At 42.6% G+C, this 18,435-nt stretch overlaps 1 protein-coding gene across 1 annotated transcript in view; it reads right to left on the reverse strand.

The window, feature by feature from the left end:
* Positions 1-17,540: 17,540 nt before the first annotated feature.
* rab3gap1 (RAB3 GTPase activating protein subunit 1) overlaps positions 17,541-18,435 on the reverse strand; it is an 80,273-nt gene continuing 79,378 nt past the window's right edge. Inside the window, exon 24 of the mRNA XM_062432382.1 lies at positions 17,541-18,425. Coding sequence (XP_062288366.1) covers positions 18,177-18,425 — 249 coding nt within the window. The 3' untranslated portion in view covers positions 17,541-18,176. The remainder of the gene's footprint in view (positions 18,426-18,435) is intronic.

The following is an 18,435-nucleotide window of genomic DNA, read 5'->3' on the forward strand; positions in this document are numbered from 1 at the left end:
CTCACTCAGCCCGCCCCCCTGGCCCCTTTTAGCAAGGTTTGGGAAAATCCCCATTTTTGACTTTTTCAACACTACCGGCCCTGTCGTTTTATTAAATTTTTTGCCCGGTTTGGAAAATCCTTCACAATTTTCACACAACGCCCCAACTGTGCTTGATTTTGCTCCTTTCTCACTCAGCCCGCCCCCCTGGCCCCCTTTAGCAAGGTTTGGGAAAAATCCCCATTTTTGACTTTTTCGACACTACCGGCCCTGTCGTTTTTTTCAATTTTTGCCCGGTTTGGAAAATCCTTCACAATTTTCACACAACGCCCCAACTGTGCTTGATTTTGCTCCCTTCTCACTCAGCCCGCCCCCCTGGCCCCCTTTAGCAAGGTTTGGGAAAAATCCCCATTTTTGACTTTTTCGACACTACCGGCCCTGTCGTTTTTTTCAATTTTTGCCCGGTTTGGAAAATCCTTCACAATTTTCAAATAACGCCCCAACTGTGCTTGATTTTGCTCCTTTCTCACTCAGCCCGCCCCCGTGGCCCCATTTTAGCAAGGTTTAGGAAAATCCCCATTTTTGACTTTTTCAACACTACCGGCCCTGTCGTTTTATTAAATTTTTGTCCGGTTTGGAAAATCCTTCACAATTTTCACAAAACGCCCCAACTGTGCTTGATTTTGCTCCTTTCTAACTCAGCCTGCCCCCCTGGCCCCTTTTAGCAAGGTTTGGGAAAATCCCCATCTTTTACTTTTTTGACACTACTGGCCCTGTCGTTTTTTAAAATTTTTGCCCACTTTGGAAAATCCTTCACAATTTTCACAAAACGCTCCAACTGTGCTTGATTTTGCTCGTTTTTCACTAAGCCCGCCCCCCCGGCCCCTTTTAGCAAGGTTTGGGAAAATCCCCATTTTTTACTCTTTCGACACTACCGGCCCTGTCGTTTTATTCAACTTTTTGCCCGGTTTGGAAAATCCTTCACAATTTTCACACAACGCCCCAACTGTGCTTGATTTTGCTCCTTTCTCACTCAGCCCGCCCCCCTGGCCCCTTTTAGCAAGGTTTGGGAAAATTCCCATTTTTGACTTTTTCCACACTACCGGCCCTGTCGTTTTATTCAATTTTTTGCCTGGTTTGGAAAATCCTTCACAATTTTCACACAACGCACCAACTGTGCTTGATTTTGCTCCCTTCTCACTTAGCCCGCCCCCCTGGCCCCTTTTAGCAAGGTTTGGGAAAATCCCCATTTTTGACTTTTTCAACACTACCGGCCCTGTCGTTTTATTCAACTTTTTGCCCGGTTTGGAAAATCCTTCACAATTTTCACACAACGCCCCAACTGTGCTTGATTTTGCTCCTTTCTCACTCAGCCCGCCCCCCTGGCCCCTTTTAGCAAGGTTTGGGAAAATCCCCATTTTTGACTTCACAATTTTTACATAACTCCCCAAGTGGCCTCGTTTGAGCCCACTTGGGGAGTAAGTAGATATTATATCTACTTTGTCTTTTTTCATTTTGCCCAGAATCTTATTTCTTTTTAACAGGTTAAGTACACCCTTCACATTGCAAGAAGTCAACCTGCAGTGGGGAGAACAAGTATTTGATACACTGCCGATTTTGCAGGTTTTCCCAGTCACAAAGCATGTAGAAGTCTGTCATTGTCTGTCATGAGTGACGGAATCTAAAACAAAAATCCAGAAAATCACATTGTATGATTTTTAAGTGATTAATTTGCATTTTATTGCATGACATAAGTATTTGATACATCAGAAAAACAGAACTTAATATTTGGTACAGAAACCTTTGTTTGCAATTACAGAGATCAGACGTTTCCTGTAGTTCTTGACCAGGTTTGCACAAACTGCAGCAGGGATTTTGGCCCACTCCTCCATACAGATCTTCTCCAAATCCTTCAGGTTTCGGGGCTGTCGCTGGGCAATATGGACTTTCAGCTCCCTCCAAAGATTTTCTATTGGGTTCAGGTCTGGAGACTGGCTAGGCCACTCCAGGACCTTGAGATGCTTCTTACGGAGCCACTCCTTGGTTGCACTGCCTGTGTGTTTCGGGTCGTTGTCATGCTGGAAGACCCAGTCACGACCCATCTTCAATGCTCTTACTGAGGGAGGAGGTTGTTGGTTTCGGTCCCAATGCGCGATGTGCCGCTCAATCTTGAGGTCGTTGGTGTGAGGCAACAGATTTTCCACGTATGTTATCATCGACGTGGAGTTGTTCTCCGACCCTTCCTCTATTCCGTGAATTCTTACATTCTCCCATCTTGCTCTTCCCTCTTGATCTGTAAGTTTATCCTCCAGTTTAGCCTGTAGCTTAAGCAGTTACCTCGTATCCTCCTCCAGCCCCTGCACTCTGTCCTCTTTCTCTAAAATTCGCATTTTGGCTTCGTATCTGCTAATAGTTCTTGGAGAGTGTCTGCATTTTCACGCTGAAACTCTCTCAGTTCTTGCATAGCATCAAAACACATTATCAAAAATTGCAACACTATTATTAAGTTAAAATTATTGAGAGTGTAAGTTTTTACTTAAAATAAAGAACAGCAGGGGGCAATACATCCCATCATGGAGGTAAATCACATTTCAGAAGTAGTCAATTTATTAACTAAAATAAAAGTAATTTTTTACCTCAAAATAATAAAACACAAATGAATTGAATCAAATACCTTTTGTTTACCAGTAAAATAACATATACTAACTTAATGGGCCCACACACTCACACTCACACAAGCTGGCAAAAAATGACAATTAAATAAAATAACCCCCACGTTGCAGGCCTGGATGAATTCGGGATCGTGGTGGCCAAAACGGGTAGCCTCTTCACTCTAGCCGAGCAAAACAATGGCGAATACTCACAATTGGTTCAAGTGTCAGTGTCTGTGGCTGTGTCTCAATTCAGGGGCTGCATCCTTCGAAGGACGCATTTTAGGGCCGATTATGTCACAACGCCGCGCGAAGGCTGTCCCAATTCGAAGACTCCTCAAACGCATGCTCAAACGCAGCCTTCAAATGCGGCCTTCTTTTCCCTCTTTTTGAGGATGCACCGCTACTATCCTTCGCGGCCTCACATATCCCAAGATCCTTTTATAGATATATATAGAACATGTGTTCCATATATATCTATGTTCAGTCCCGCGAAAAGAACAATGGTTGTTATTATTAATAAATGTTTATGTTTTTATATGGTATTGTTATAAAATAAAAAATATTGTTAATTGTTACACGTTGTCTTTTCCATTTAGTATTTTCAACTTAAGTACAATTAATAACAGGATTAGCAAACGACATAAAGTGCTACTGTTCAGGAACAACAAGGGATTTAATATTTTCTCTAATATTTTCTTTTATTAGCAAAGGATGAAACTTAACTCTACAAGGGGGCAGTCTTAGCATTTAACAAAAAATACATCAGAAATAACAATTTACAGATTATTATTAGAACATTATGTACAATTATGAACAAACTATTAACAGAATATGTATTATTAAATACAACACTACTAAAATTCCAAATGATTTACATAATAAAAATAATAAATTAATAAATAATAACAAATTAATAATTAAAGCTGCGAGCAGCGTTGGGCGGGACCTCGCCCCCTTGCGCACGTCGGGCCGCAGCGAAGCGGAAAGGTTTCCGTCAGTTGCATTCAGACGCATTCAGACCCGGGCATTTATTGGACACTGCAATAAGTAGATACACGTTACACACACGATCTCTCTCTCTGTCTGTGTAGACATTTAGACTGAGCAACTGAAATGAACTGCCACTTTGATGAGTCAAACAGGAGAGGAACTTATTTCCAGTGAAACCTGTAGATATGTTTGTAGTTCATGCTCATGTAATTCGTGTTTGATCTAGACTTTGACAGCAATGTCAGTGAAATAGTTGACAGACTGCACAGATATCTAAAATCATTATAATACAGTCAATAAACTTGAACTATCATGACAACTTTTCTCCCCTGGGTGGCACACTAAGACCTGGCTGAGCCAGCTGCATACACACACACAGTCGTTGCCATGGTAGTTAACGACTGCAGAGCATGACAACAGAGCGTGCACAGACAGAATGGAGATTCGGGATTGAATGGGAGAGGAACAGGGTGCACATGTGGGGCCGCAGATCAAAAAGTATAAAACATAGCCAGACCAAATTATACACATCTATAGATGAGACTTGTGGCTATATTTTGACGTTCGAATGAAGTCTATAGCTGAAAGTATGCAGGAATAATATATATATTTTGAAAAAGCCTGAAAAATCATGCAAAATCATACATTTAAAGGAAAACGGTGCACTTCCTGTTGGATTTAGGTCAGTGGTGTCAGTGTGTGATTTGTAAGTCTTGATAAGACAAACAATTGAGTTTTGGTTTGATCTTTCTACGACATTCCTATCAGGTGTAGTGGCCGTTTTACTGTTTCTAGGTGGCGCTAGAGAGTTCGACGTTGTTTGTTTTTCCATTTTATGAACTTATGGCCAGACCTTATGTGCATTCCGAATTTGGTGAGTTTTGGAGCAGGTTTAGGGGGTCCAATTATTGCGCAAAGTGTCGATAGAATAATAATAAAAAACGATACAAATTCAATAGGGTCCTTGCCTCCAGGCAAGGGCAGGACTCCCGTCTGGAGTCCTCGCCCTCTTGCCTTTCGGCTCGGTCCCTAATTAAAGCTGCAAGCAGCAATGAACGGGCCCTCGCCCCCCCCATGCATGTCGGGGCTGTGGCGCAATCGGAGGGCGCGCACGTAGAAGTCTTCTTACGCAGGCTTTTATTTGACGTTGCATGATGTGGTGAAATATCACTGCCTGTGTCAACTATGTGGCGCTAGAGAGCACCCGCCAATTATATGTCATGTTGTGGTATGTGATGTGGAGAAGACATCCTGTAAATTTCATATAAATTGGATAATGTTTGTCATATGAGGCTGACTTCCTGTGTCCAGTAGGTGGCACTGTGTATATGACATAGTATTGATGCATAGACGTGTTCAGGGCAGGACCCTCTACATGCGTGATTAATTTGGTGTAGATCGGACGATGTCTGCAGGAGTTATAAGGATTTCCTGCCTGTGTCCACTATGTGGCGCTAGAGATCACCCACCAATTATATGTCATGTTGTAGTGTATGATGTGGAGAACACATCCTGTGAATTTCATATAAATCGGATAATGTTTGTCATATGAGGCTGACTTCCTGTGTCCAGCAGGTGGCGCTGTGTATATGACACAGTATTGATGCATAGACGTGTTCAGGGCAGGACCCTCTACATGCGTGATTAATTTGGTGTAGATCGGACGATGTCTGTAGGAGTTATAAGAACTTCCTGCTTTTTGGCGAAGGATCGAATGGCGAAAGAAATTGTCGGCACCGCCACGCCCAAACCGAATCCCTAATCAGAACTTTTCATCTCCAATGTCTCAACATGTTTCTGAATGAATTTGAAGTCGGTCGGATAAAATCCCTAGGACAAGTTCGTTCAAATACGAGGCGTGGAAATCGCCAAAATTGCACATATTTTTCAAAATGAGGATGCATCATGAGGATGCATCTCATTAACGTGAGGATGCATCTCATTAACGTAAGGATGCATCTCATTAACGTGAGGAAGCATCTCATTAACGTGAGGATGCATCTCATTAACGTGAGGATGCACCTCATTAACATGAGGATGAATCTCATTAACGTGAGGATGCATTTCATTAACATGAGGATGCACCTCATTAACGTGAGGATGCATCTCATTTACGTGAGGATGCATCTCATTAACGTGAGGATGCATCTCATTAATGTGAGGATGCACCGCATTAACGTGAGGATGCATATCATTAACGAGAGGATGCATCTCATTAACAAGTGAGGAAGCATCTCATTAACATGAGGAAGCATCTCATTAACGTGAGGATGCATCTAATTAACGTGCTCATTAACATGAGGATGCATCTCATTAACGTGAAGATGCACCTCATTAACGTGAGGAAGCATCTCATTAAAGTGAGGATGCACCTCATTAACGTGAGGATGCATTTCATTAACATGAGGATGCACCTCATTAACATGACGATGCATCTCATTAACATGAGGATGCATCTCATTAACATGAGGTAGCATCTCATTAACATGAGGATGCACCTCATTAACGTGAGGAAGCATCTCATTAACGTGAGGATGCATCTCATTAACGTGAGGAAGCATCTCATTAAAGTGAGGATGCACCTCATTAACGTGAGGACGCATTTCATTAACATGAGGATGCATCTCATTAACATGAGGAAGCATCTCATTAACATGAGGATGCACCTCATTAACGTGAGGATGCATCTCATTAACGTGAGGATGCATCTCATTAACGTGAGGATGCATCTCAATAACGTGAGGATGCACCTCATTAAAATGAGGATGAATCTCGTTAACGTGAGGATGCATCTCATTAACGTGAGGAAGCATCTCATTAATGTGAGGATGAATCACATTAACGTGAGGATGCATCTCATTAACTTGAAGATGCATCTAATTAACGTGCTCATTAACATGAGGATGTATCTCATTAACATGAAGATGCATCTCATTAACAAGTGAGGAAGCATCTCATTAACGTGAGGATGCATCTAATAAACGTGCTCATTAACATGAGGATGTATCTCATTAACGTGAGGAAGCATCTCATTAACGTGAGGTTGCATCACATTAACATGAGGATGCATCTCATTAACGTGAGGATGCATCTAATTAATGTGCTCATTAACATGAGGATGCATCTCATTAACGTGAAGATGCACCTCATTAACGTGAGGAAGCATCTCATTAAAGTGAGGATGCACCTCATTAACGTGAGGATGCATCTCATTAACGTGAGGATGCATCTCACTAACGTGAGGATGCATCTCATTAACATGAGGATGCGCCTCATTAACGTGAGGAAGCATCTCATTAACGTGAGGATGCATCCCATTAACGTGAGGATGCATCTCATTAACGTGAGGATGCACCTTATTAACGTGAGGATACACCTCATTAACATGTGGATGCATCTAATTAACGTGCTCATTAACATGAGGATGCATCTCATTAACGTGAGGAAGCATCTCATTAACGTGAGGATGCATATCATTAACGTGAGGATGCACTTCATTAACATGACGATGCATCTCATTAACATGAGGATGCATCTCATTAACGTGAAGATGCATCTCATTAACAAGTGAGGAAGCATCTCATTAACGTGAGGATGCATCTAATAAACGTTCTCATTAACATGAGGATGTATCTCATTAATGTGAGGAAGCATCTCATTAACGTGAGGATGCATCTCATTATCATGAGGATGCATCTAATTAACGTGCTCATTAACATGAGGATGCATCTAATTAACGTGCTCATTAACATGAGGATGCATCTCATTAACGTGAGGAAGCATCTCATTAACGTGAGGAAGCACCTCACTAACGTGAGGAAGCATCTCATTAACGTGAGGATTCATCTCATTAACGTGAGGATGCACCTCATTAACGTGAGGATGCATCTCATTAGTGTGAGGTGCATCCTCACTTTAATGAGATGCTTCCTCACGTTAATGAGATGTCATTAACGTGAGGAAGCATCTCATTAAAGTGAGGATGCACCTCATTAACGTGAGGATGCATTTCATTAACATGAGGATGCATCTCATTAACATGAGGATGCATCTCATTAACCTGAGGAAGCATCTCATTAACATGAGGATGCACCTCATTAACGTGAGGAAGCATCTCATTAACGTGAGGATGCATCTCATTAACATGAGGATGCATCTCATTAACCTGAGGAAGCATCTCATTAACATGAGGATGCACCTCATTAACGTGAGGAAGCATCTCATTAACGTGAGGATGCATCTCATTAACGTGAAGATGCACCTCATTAACGTGAGGATGCATCTCATTAGTGTGAGGATGCATCTCACTAACGTGAGGATGCATTTCATTAACATGAGGATGCGCCTCGTTAACATGTGGATGTATCTAATTAACATGCTCATTAACATGAGGATGCATCTCATTAACGTGAGGAAGCATCTCATTAACGTGAGGATGCATCTCATCAACATGAGGATGCATCTCATTAACGTGAGGATGCATCTCATTAACATGTGGATGCATCTAATTAACGTGCTCATTAACATGAGGATGCATCTCATTAACGTGAGGAAGCATCTCATTAACGTGAGGAAGCATCTCATTAACGTGAGGATGCATCTAATTAACATGAGGATGCATCTCATTAGTGTGAGGATGCATCTCATTAACTTGAGGATGCATCTCATTAGTGTGAGGATGCATCTCATTAACTTGAGGATTCATCTCATTAACATGAGGAATCATCTCATTAACTTGAGGATGCATCTCATTAACGTGAGGATGCACCTCATTAACGTGAGGATGCATCTCATTAACATGTGAGGATGCACCTCATTAACGTGAGGATGCATCTCATTAACATGTGAGGATGCACGTCATTAACATGAGGAAGCACCTCATTAACATGAGGAAGCATCTCATCAACGTGAGGATGCATCTAATTAACGTGCTCATTAACATGAGGATGCATCTAATTAACGTGAGGAAGCATCTCATTAACGTGAGGATGCACCTCATTAACATGAGGAAGCACCTCATTAACATGAGGAAGTATCTCATTAATGTGAGGATGCATCTAATTAACGTGCTCATTAACATGAGGATGCATCTCATTAACGTGAGGAAGTATCTCATTAATGTGAGGATGCATCTAATTAACGTGCTCATTAACATGAGGATGCATCTCATTAACGTGAGGAAGCATCTCTTAACGTGAGGATGTATCTCATTAACGTGAGGATGCACCTCATTAACGTGAGGAAGCACCTGACTAACGTGAGGAAGCATCTCATTAACTTGAGGATGCATCTCATTAACGTGAGGATGCACCTCATTAACGTGAGGATGCATCTCATTAGTGTGAGGATGCATCTCATTAACGTGAGGATTCATCTCATTAACATGAGGAAGCATCTCATTAACTTGAGGATGCATCTCATCAACGTGAGGATGCACCTCATTAACGTGAGGATGCATCTCATTAACGTGAGGATGCATTTCATTAACGTGAGGATGCATCTCTGAAGATGATGAAGAAGATGATGACGTTTGTCTAACGTGTTTTTCTGTCTCAGGGTCACATTAATCACATCATGGGCGTCTGATCAGCTGATCACATCATGGGCGTCTGATCAGCTGATCACTCCTCAGGACGAAGACCAAGCCTCACAAACCGTCCAGTTTCTTCTTCAGGTGTTTTTTTAAAGTGTTCACTCCTATCTGATGATGTCACGGTCAAAGGTCAAGATAACGTCCATGGAGACCATGATGGGATTAACACATGCCAGAACATCAGAACCATCACTGCACACGATATCCAAACCCTGGTGGCTCGGACTGCCCCTGCAACATCATCATCATCACCTTCATCATCATCATCATCACCACCTTCATCATCACCACCATCATCATCACCATCATCACCACCATGTAATAATAATAAATCACATGTATATAGCGCTTTATGTAGTACTCAAAGTCGCTTTACATATTTCCTTATTAAAACTATGAAAACAAATCTTTATTGATACAAGGGTTAAAAACAAAACAGAGGTTAAAACATGAAGAGTACGGTGGGAGCTAGGTGGGGAAGGCTAGTGGGAGCTAGGTGGGGAAGGCTAGTGGGAGCTAGGTGGGGAGCTAGGAGGGGAAGGCTAGTGGGAGCTAGGTGGGGAAGGCTAGTGGGAGGGTTGGGGAGACTTTGATGTGAGGGGGGAGTGATTTCCATCGGGTTGGGGCAGCAGCTGAGGAGGCCCGATCGAGGGATCGGGAGGGGGCGTGGTGATGTAGTAGTGTAGTTGTGTAGTAGTGTAGTAGTGTAGTTGTGTAGTAGTGTAGTTGTGTAGTAGTGTAGTAGTGTAGTTGTGTAGTTGTGTTACCGGCGGGCTCCGTAGTGTCCCTGTCCCCAGGTGTCTGACGTCCTGCGACGTTGTTTGTTTTTCCATTTTATCGAATTTTTCACCAGACCTGATGTTCCAAATTTGGTGAGTTTTGGAGCAGGTTTAGGGGGTCAAATTGAGGCGCAAAGTGTAGATAGAATAATAATAATGATTAAAGCTGCAAGGAAGGGATGACCGGGCCCAAGCTCCCCCGCCACGCCACTAATGAGACTTGGCGCGACGCATCTTCCAGGTTAAATGGAAACAAACAGCGCCAAAATCGCAAATTCTATTCAAAATGTCCGACTTCCTGTTGGAGTGAGGGTATGGGTCCAAGAGACATTTTAGTGTGTCTTTACACGATACATATGTGTACCGAATTTCGTTTTTCTATGTCAATCTGAGTCGAGGGGCTCCATATTTCTAATTTTCTAGGGGGCGCTTTTGAGCTATTTTGCCTTGTGGGGATATGGGTCAAAGAGACTTTTTTGTGCGTCTTTAGACGATACATATGTTTGCCGAATTTCGTTTGTCTACGTCACTCTGGAGGGAGGGCCTCAATTTCCTTAATCTTCTACGCGGTGCAGTACCCCCATTTGGCCAGCAGTTACTGTTAAATGGCGAAAGGCAAAATTCCTCACATCACCACGAAGCAACCGAATCCCTAATCAGAAAGTTTTTGATATAACTGTTCATATCCAATGTCTCAAGATGTAGTGAGTGAAATTGAAGTTGGTCAGATTAAATCTCTAGGAGGAGTTCGTTCAAATACAAGGCATGGAAAATGCCAAAATGGCACGAGTATCCAGTAGGTGGCGCTTTGGAGCTAACACAGTATTAATGCATAGACGTGTTCAGGGCGGGACCTTCTACATGCGTGATTAATTTGGTGTAGATCGGACGATGTCTGTAGGAGTTATGTGGACTTCCTGCTTTTTGGCGAAGGATCGAATGGTGAAGGAAATTGTCGGAACCGCCATGCCCAAACCGAATCCCTAATCAGAAAGTTCGTTAAAATACGAGGCGTGGAAAACGCCAAAATCGCACATATTTTTCAAAATGGCCGACTTCCTGTTGGAGTGACGTCATCGGCCCCATAGACTTTTTTGTGCGACTGGAGATGCTACATATATATACCAAATGTCGTTCATGTACGTAAATCTGTCACATTTTTATATTCGTTAAGGGGCGCTATTGAGCCATTTTGCGATGGACATTTTGGTGAACCATTAAATATCACATTTTTCGCCGGGTCTGATGTGCGCGCAAATTTTTGTGAGTTTTGGGGCATGTTTAGGCTGTCAAAAAGGCATTTGTTTTCTATAATAATAATAATAATCTCTACGATTACAATAGGGCCTTCGCACTGTAGTGCTTGGGCCCTAATTAAAACTGCAAGCAGTGTCGAAGGGCCCTCGCACCCCCCAGTTTTCCCCCCAACTGTAACGCGTGCCGTACGTGCACGTCGGCGCATGCGGCAGTGGCAGGGCTGTCAGAACTGGCATGTAGATGTCTTTGCTCCTGTGCCTTTAATTGAACATTGTTAGATGCGGTTAATGTCCCCACTAGATGGCAAACTAAGACCACAAATGAGTCTGGGTGACTTCTCAGCACAAAGGAATGTTGGTTAAGGGCAAAAAAATCATCAAGATTGAGCATTTTTGCCTGGATGGCCAACTTCCTGTTGGCCTTAGGGTATGGGTCCAAGAGGCTTTTATGTGCGTCTTTACACGATACATGTTCTTCCCAAATTTTGTTTGTCTACGTCAATCTGAGTCGAGGGGCTTGAATTTTTAAATTTTCTAGGGGGCGCTATTAATCCATTTTTGCGTCGGACATTTCCGCGATCCTAAAAATATCAAATCTTTTGCCGGATCGGACATGATTGCAAGTTGAGTTTTGGGGCATGTTTAGGCTGTCAAAAAGGCGTAAAACTATAATAATAATAAAAATTAAAGCCGCAAGCGGTGATGGCGGGCCCTCGCTCACCCATGCCACCGCGGGGCCTGAGGCATGGCGGGGCTGTGGCGTGAAGCAGAAAGTGAGAAAAAACCTGGAAGGAGGCCAAAAATGCAATGTTTCGTTCATCCAGTAGGGGGCAGTCACAGGTAGTTACACATATGGTCTGGTGTGGTCTGGTGTGTTCAGGGCGGCCACTCATCAGTCATGTGAAGTTTGGAGTGAATTGGACAAAGCATGAAGGAGTTATGAGAGGTTGATGGTTCATCCACCAGGGGGCAGTAGAGTGTAACAAGACACAAGCGGTTGCGTTCAGGGTGGGACAGTGATTACACATGTGAAGTTTTGTGGAAATCGCACAATGATGATGTAAAATATGGCACTTCCTGTTTCCACTAGGGGGCGACACGAGTGAGATCGCCTATGAGCGAATGGAGACGTTGAGGTCGGCACCCTGGACCTGTGTACCAATTTTCATGATGATACCAGTTCAATAAAGCCATCAAAAAGCCAAACGTATTTTCATTGCGAGGAATTGATGGTAGCCACGCCCCCACAGGGACGCCATTACTCGTAGCTTCACAGTCTTCATAATGTAGCTTCACCAACTGGTTCTGAATGAAGTTGATGGGGCAAAGTATGTAATTTTAATGAATCTTAGTTAACTTCCTGTTACCACCGGGGGGCGCTATGAGTTACGTGGGAAGTTAATATATCGGGACGTTCAGGGCGGAGCCATCATCATGTCCAGCAAGTTTGAAGCTGATTGGATGAAGTATGTGAGAGCCACTCGTATGTACATGGCGAGCACGCCAAAGTTAGTTGAGCCCTGGCAGACACGCCCTTTGACCTACGGATGCGCAGAGCACAACTTAAGCTCAGCTATGTCTGGAGATGTTGCGTACCTAATTTGAACTTGATCGGGCGAACGCTGTGGGAGGAGTTAATTTTAGGCGGGAAAAATCAAAACCACGAAATGTCGGAATAATAATAATAATAATAATAATAATAATAAACATTACAATTTCAATAGGGCTTTCGCCAGGCGACTTGCAGTCGCCGTTCGGGCCCTAATAATAATAAACATTACAATTTCAATATAGCATTTTTCCCCGGGGGTCTTCCATACCACATGATTACTTGATTACTTGATTACTTTGGGGTCACTTGCACTTTGGGGTCACTTGCACGTTGGGGCATGAACGAATTTCAATAGGGCTTTCGCCAGGCGACTTGCAGTCGCCGCTCGGGCCGTAATCATCCAGATTGAACATTTTAGCCTGGATGGCCGACTTCCTGTTGGATTTAGGGTATGGGTCCAAGAGGCTTTTTTGTGCGTCTGGACATAATACATAGGCCTTGTCGATTTCATTTCTCTATGTCAATGTGGAAGGCAGGGCTTAAACTTTGAAATCTTCCAGGGGGCGCTGTGGAGTCATCTTCTCACTTAAAAATCCCAAACTTTGTCAGTAGTCAATATGTGTGACTGTTGACGTATGTGTACAATTTGGTGAGTGTAGGAGTTTGTGAAAATGTACGAATTGGATAAAGGCATTAGGGGGCGCTTTTGAGCTGTTGTGCCACGCCCAGGGGCAGTTATGGTCTCAAATTAAAGTGCTCCTGAGTGTGAGCCTATGTGGGCAATTTGGTTATTCTGTCTAGACGGGAAAGTCCTCTAAACGCAGTGGGAAAAACGGAAAATTGACGTCCTGTTAGAGCGAAAACTTTGAAAAAATTAATTTGGGGGTTTACCCATGAGTGCTATGAGTCCTGTAAATTTCACGAAGATCAGACACATTTTTTGGTCACATGACCTGCTGTTAGGGGGCGCTGTGGAGACCCCTATCCACCCCCACCCCCAACCCCAATGATGTTGAAATTGAAACGGCGTCACCAGGCGTGACATTTCACGCGCTGCATGTATTAACATGCGACAATGTATGGAGGAGTTATAAGGAGTTATATAGTCGTTTGTTTATACATACAAACGACTGCCACGCCCACCTGGTATAACGTAGGTAAAAATCTGTTGTCAAGTTTACATCATCAAGGTCTGAGGATGATACAGTTCCAATCTGAAGTCTCTGGAGTCAAAACTGTAGGAGGAGTTTGTTAAAGTACGAGGCCTGGAAATGGGGAAAATGGCGGAAAAAATGCACCTGTGATCCAACATGGCCGACTTCCTGTTGGACTTAGGGTATGGGTCCAAGAGGCTTTTTTGTGCGTCTGGTCATGATATATATGAATCCTAAATTAAATTCATGTACGTGTATGTAGAAGGCGGGGCTTCAACTTTTAATGTTCTAGGGGGCGCTTATACCAAAAAACAAGATTCGTGAGTCTTGACAAGTGTGTCCAATTTGGTGAGTTTTAGAGTTTGTCAGTACATACTAAGTTGGAAAAGGCATTAGGGGGCGCTACTGAGCTGTTGGGGCACATTTTTGGGCAAATGTGTTATCAGATGAAAGAGCTCATGATTTGAAACCTATGTGGCAGGTTTCATGATTCTGTGAACATCATAAAGTCCTCAAAACGGTGTTGGAAAAATGAAAATCAGTGCACGCCACGCAGCGTGGTCGACTTCCTGTTTGGTAAAAAAATTCCACAAAATTAATTTCCCCATGGGCAGCTGTGGCTCAGGAGGTAGAGCGGTCGTCCTCCAATTGGAAGATTGGCGGTTCGATTCCCGGCTCCTCCAGTCTACATGTCGATGTGTCCTTGGGCAAGACACTTAACCCCTAATTGCTCCTGTTGCTGTGCCAACGGTGTATGAATGCGAGTGAATGTTAGCTTCCTCCTGATGTGCAGGTTGGCACCCTGCGTGGTAGCTGCCTGTCATCAGTGTATGAATGTGTGTGAATGGGGTGAATGAGTTGTAGTGTAAAGCGCTTTGAGTGGTCGAAAAGACTAGAAAGGCGCTATATAAGTACAGTCCATTTACCATTTACCATGATCCGATGAGAGCTGTGACATATTGAAATTTCATGCAGATCCGAGAGGATTTGTGGTCACATGACCCGACGTGTGGGGACGCTATCAAGTCCCCTTACCACGCTTGCGTCCAATCACGTTGAATTAAATACATTTTCACCAGCTGTGACGTGTGTGCAGAATTTCATGAGTTTTCATGCATGTTCAGGCCGCCAAAAATGTGATTCATTACGCGGCATAAGAACGTGAAAAATAATGAAGTATAATAATTAGGGCCGGGACTTTAACGCGTTAATTAAGATTAATTAATTACACAATAATTATCGCGTTAAAAAAATTGACGCATTTTAATCACACTTATTTTTGCAACGCGGAACGTTTCTCACTGGATGAGTTTCAGGCGGACCGATTATACTGGAGCACCAACTAGCGTAGTTCAGACAACAACAAACCACAGTGAACATGAACAAAGTAGCTGATGAGACCGCTTTGGTTGGCCCCGTGGATGGGAAATCTGTTACAAAAAACGAACGGATGGAAGTGTCGATAAGAGCATGGTTGTGTGCAAGCTATGCAACAAGGAATTCGCATATCACCGCAGCACATCGAACCTCAAGTATCACCTCAATGCAAAACATATAGCAGCTAGCGTGGAAGCTAGCTAATTTCTGAAATGTACTATATTTGTAAATATGCTATTGCTACACTTAACGGCAAAAATTGCACTGGTCTGTTGGACTTGAACAAAAATAAACAATATTTTTGTTGCTGAAGCTTATGTCTTCAGTCATTATTCAATGATATACTAAAAGGCCATGTGAAAAAAATTACTTCTCACTGTTCTCAGGTCAAATATTTATATGCGATTAATTTCGATTAATTAATTACAAAGCCTCTAATTAATTAGATTAATTTTTTTAATCGAGTCCCGGCCCTAATAATAATAATAATCTTGGCAAAAGCAATAGGTCCCTCACTGACTGGTCAGTCCTCTGGCCCTAATAAGAATCTTGGCAAAAGCAATAGGTCCCTCACTGACTGGTCAGTCCTCGGGCCCTAATAAGAATCTTGGCAAAAGCAATAGGTCCCTCACTGACTGGTCAGTGCTCGGGCCCTAATAAGAATCTTGGCAAAAGCAATAGGTCCCTCACTGACTGGTCAGTGCTCGGGCCCTAATAATAATAATTTTGGCAAAAGCAATAGGTCCCTCACTGACTGGTCAGTGCTCGGGCCCTAATTAACTCGTTATCACTGGAAAACGGAGGCAATAAAATGTATGAATACATGGCCCTTTAGGGCTTCCGTAATTTTGTACATTACAGTATCTAACTTGATTGATTCCCGGATTCAGCAGAAAAAATATACAGTACATCTTTTTAGTTATAGCTGGTGGACAACACAGTCAGAATTAGTGAGACAGCAAAAAGGTTTATTTTTAAATAATAGGACATTAAGAAACAACATTAAGGGCCCCATTTTGCGGATGGCGGGTGTGGCGCATGTGTCTTTGTTTGTTTCCCCCGGCGCAGTTGTCATTTTCTCTTCCGGAGCCCACGTTGTCTAAATAGGTCAGCACCGTGGACAGTTCTAACAACCGTATGATTAAAACAGGTTAACATGATTAAAACAGTTTATGAACAATATTTAACACATATGATTGAGATGACATGGATCAGGTTTACATACTTTCAACAATTAAAACCCTGCTGAGTTTGCCTCTTACTACATGACTGAACAAGATCATTTTTAAAGAGAACCAAAATTGTAATTAAATGATAAATAAATGAAAACAAAGAAAGGAAGAAAGACACTGCTGCCATTTAGTTATTTTATCAACAAGAAAAACATCTGAACATCTGGTTGAAACATCTGTATTAATCTGTTAATGAACGTGGGTGAGTCTGTAGCCTCTGAGATGCTTCAGAGCGCAGTGCCATTACGCACAGCCACTCACTGTTTATTAAATCAGCTGATGACACCTCTACACTCATCAGACTGGTTGGTTATATCTCCATATTCTTCCTTTATATGAATTAAATGTGAGGTTAGCAGCTCATCAGCCAACTTTCTTTTCAGCAAAAGTAACTCATGTTTTATTATTGAGACGCATTGCTGGGTAAATGCGCTGTAATCCGCCAAAGTATATAAGTATTAAAGGGAATGGGAGATGACACTCTGATTGGTATACCGCGTGTTACGCCAAAACACGCCTATGATTAATGAGGGGACTAAAGTCCAACACTTTTAGACAATGCGCCTGGTGCAGTAACCATTTTTCCGCTGTTAAAATAGCAAAAGTGGATTTGGATACGCCCCAAAGGCACTTGCGCCACACGCTTCACGCAATGCGCTATAGATTTTTAAAATGGGGCACTAAGTGTGTACTATACACACACAGTGCCTACATACAAAGGAATCCTAACACCTACAAAGAATTTAAAGAGTTGGTTAACTTAACCCCCAATAATAAGTACATCATTGCATTTCAGAGATTTTTAGATCCACACACACTAATGCCAGGACAGGAATGCCATCAGCATATCAACAAGTGGGACCAGTAAACCCATTACTACACCACAAAAATAGAACAGTATAGGACATGGCATGCAAAAATGTTTTTCTGTCACTTGGAATGTGGTCAGCAATAAGATTACAATCACACTGGAGAGCAGAAGAGAACCATTTTATTTGAAGAATTAAGTTTTATTTTATCAACATATTTTTTCTTTTTTCTTTAATCAGACACCGAATTACTTTACAACTGCCCGAAAGGCCTCCTCCTTCAGGTTGGTGGTCTCCTTTGTCACTGGTGTCCACCAGCAGGTTCAGATATAGGATAGATATTGCCCGTGATATACCTCCTCCCTCCCGTCCCGATCAAATGAGCCAAATCAAGTTGCAAGCAGCCTGCCATACAGTGAATGAAGGTCCAACCTGGACTGGCACATCAAGTTTACACTTTCATCCACAAATTTGAACCTCAGTGTGCCCATAACCTCAGTGCTGCTGAAAATTGCATTAGGACCAAATACAGTAAGCCCATGTAAAGCCATGTTTTTTGGGTTTTGTCTATGTTTTGAGATAACAGTGATCATTCAGTATGGTGGCCTACTGGGAGTTAGAGATATGTTATGCCTAAATGAAAACATCCAGTTTTGAACTGTAAACTCATTAACCCACAGTGGAACCACTAAAAAAATTTAACAATGTGTTCTTAACTGCTCCTCCAGTTTTGGCTACAAATTATAATTGTTGAATGGAAAACTGTTTCAGATGAAATATTTTCAAAAAAGGTGTTAATTCTTAGAAGAATGAAGTGTCTGAGGAGAAAGCCCCAGCCAGCCTGAATTCATCTCTCATCAACACACAAAAGAGCCGCTGAGGTAGAGCTTTGGAGTATGATGCTGGTCGAGGAACACATGTACGTAACACGATCTCCCGGCCTGCTGGAGAAGGAAAGTCAGGCACGTTGCTGTTTCCTACAGTTGGCTTCTTGTCCTCTGTTCTGGCTGCATGGCTGAAGTCTTCCTCCAGTGGTGTAAGGAGAGCAGCCTAATAGTGC

This window comes from Scomber scombrus, chromosome 13 (genome assembly GCF_963691925.1).
Source record: "Scomber scombrus chromosome 13, fScoSco1.1, whole genome shotgun sequence".
Classification (NCBI taxonomy): domain Eukaryota; kingdom Metazoa; phylum Chordata; class Actinopteri; order Scombriformes; family Scombridae; genus Scomber; species Scomber scombrus.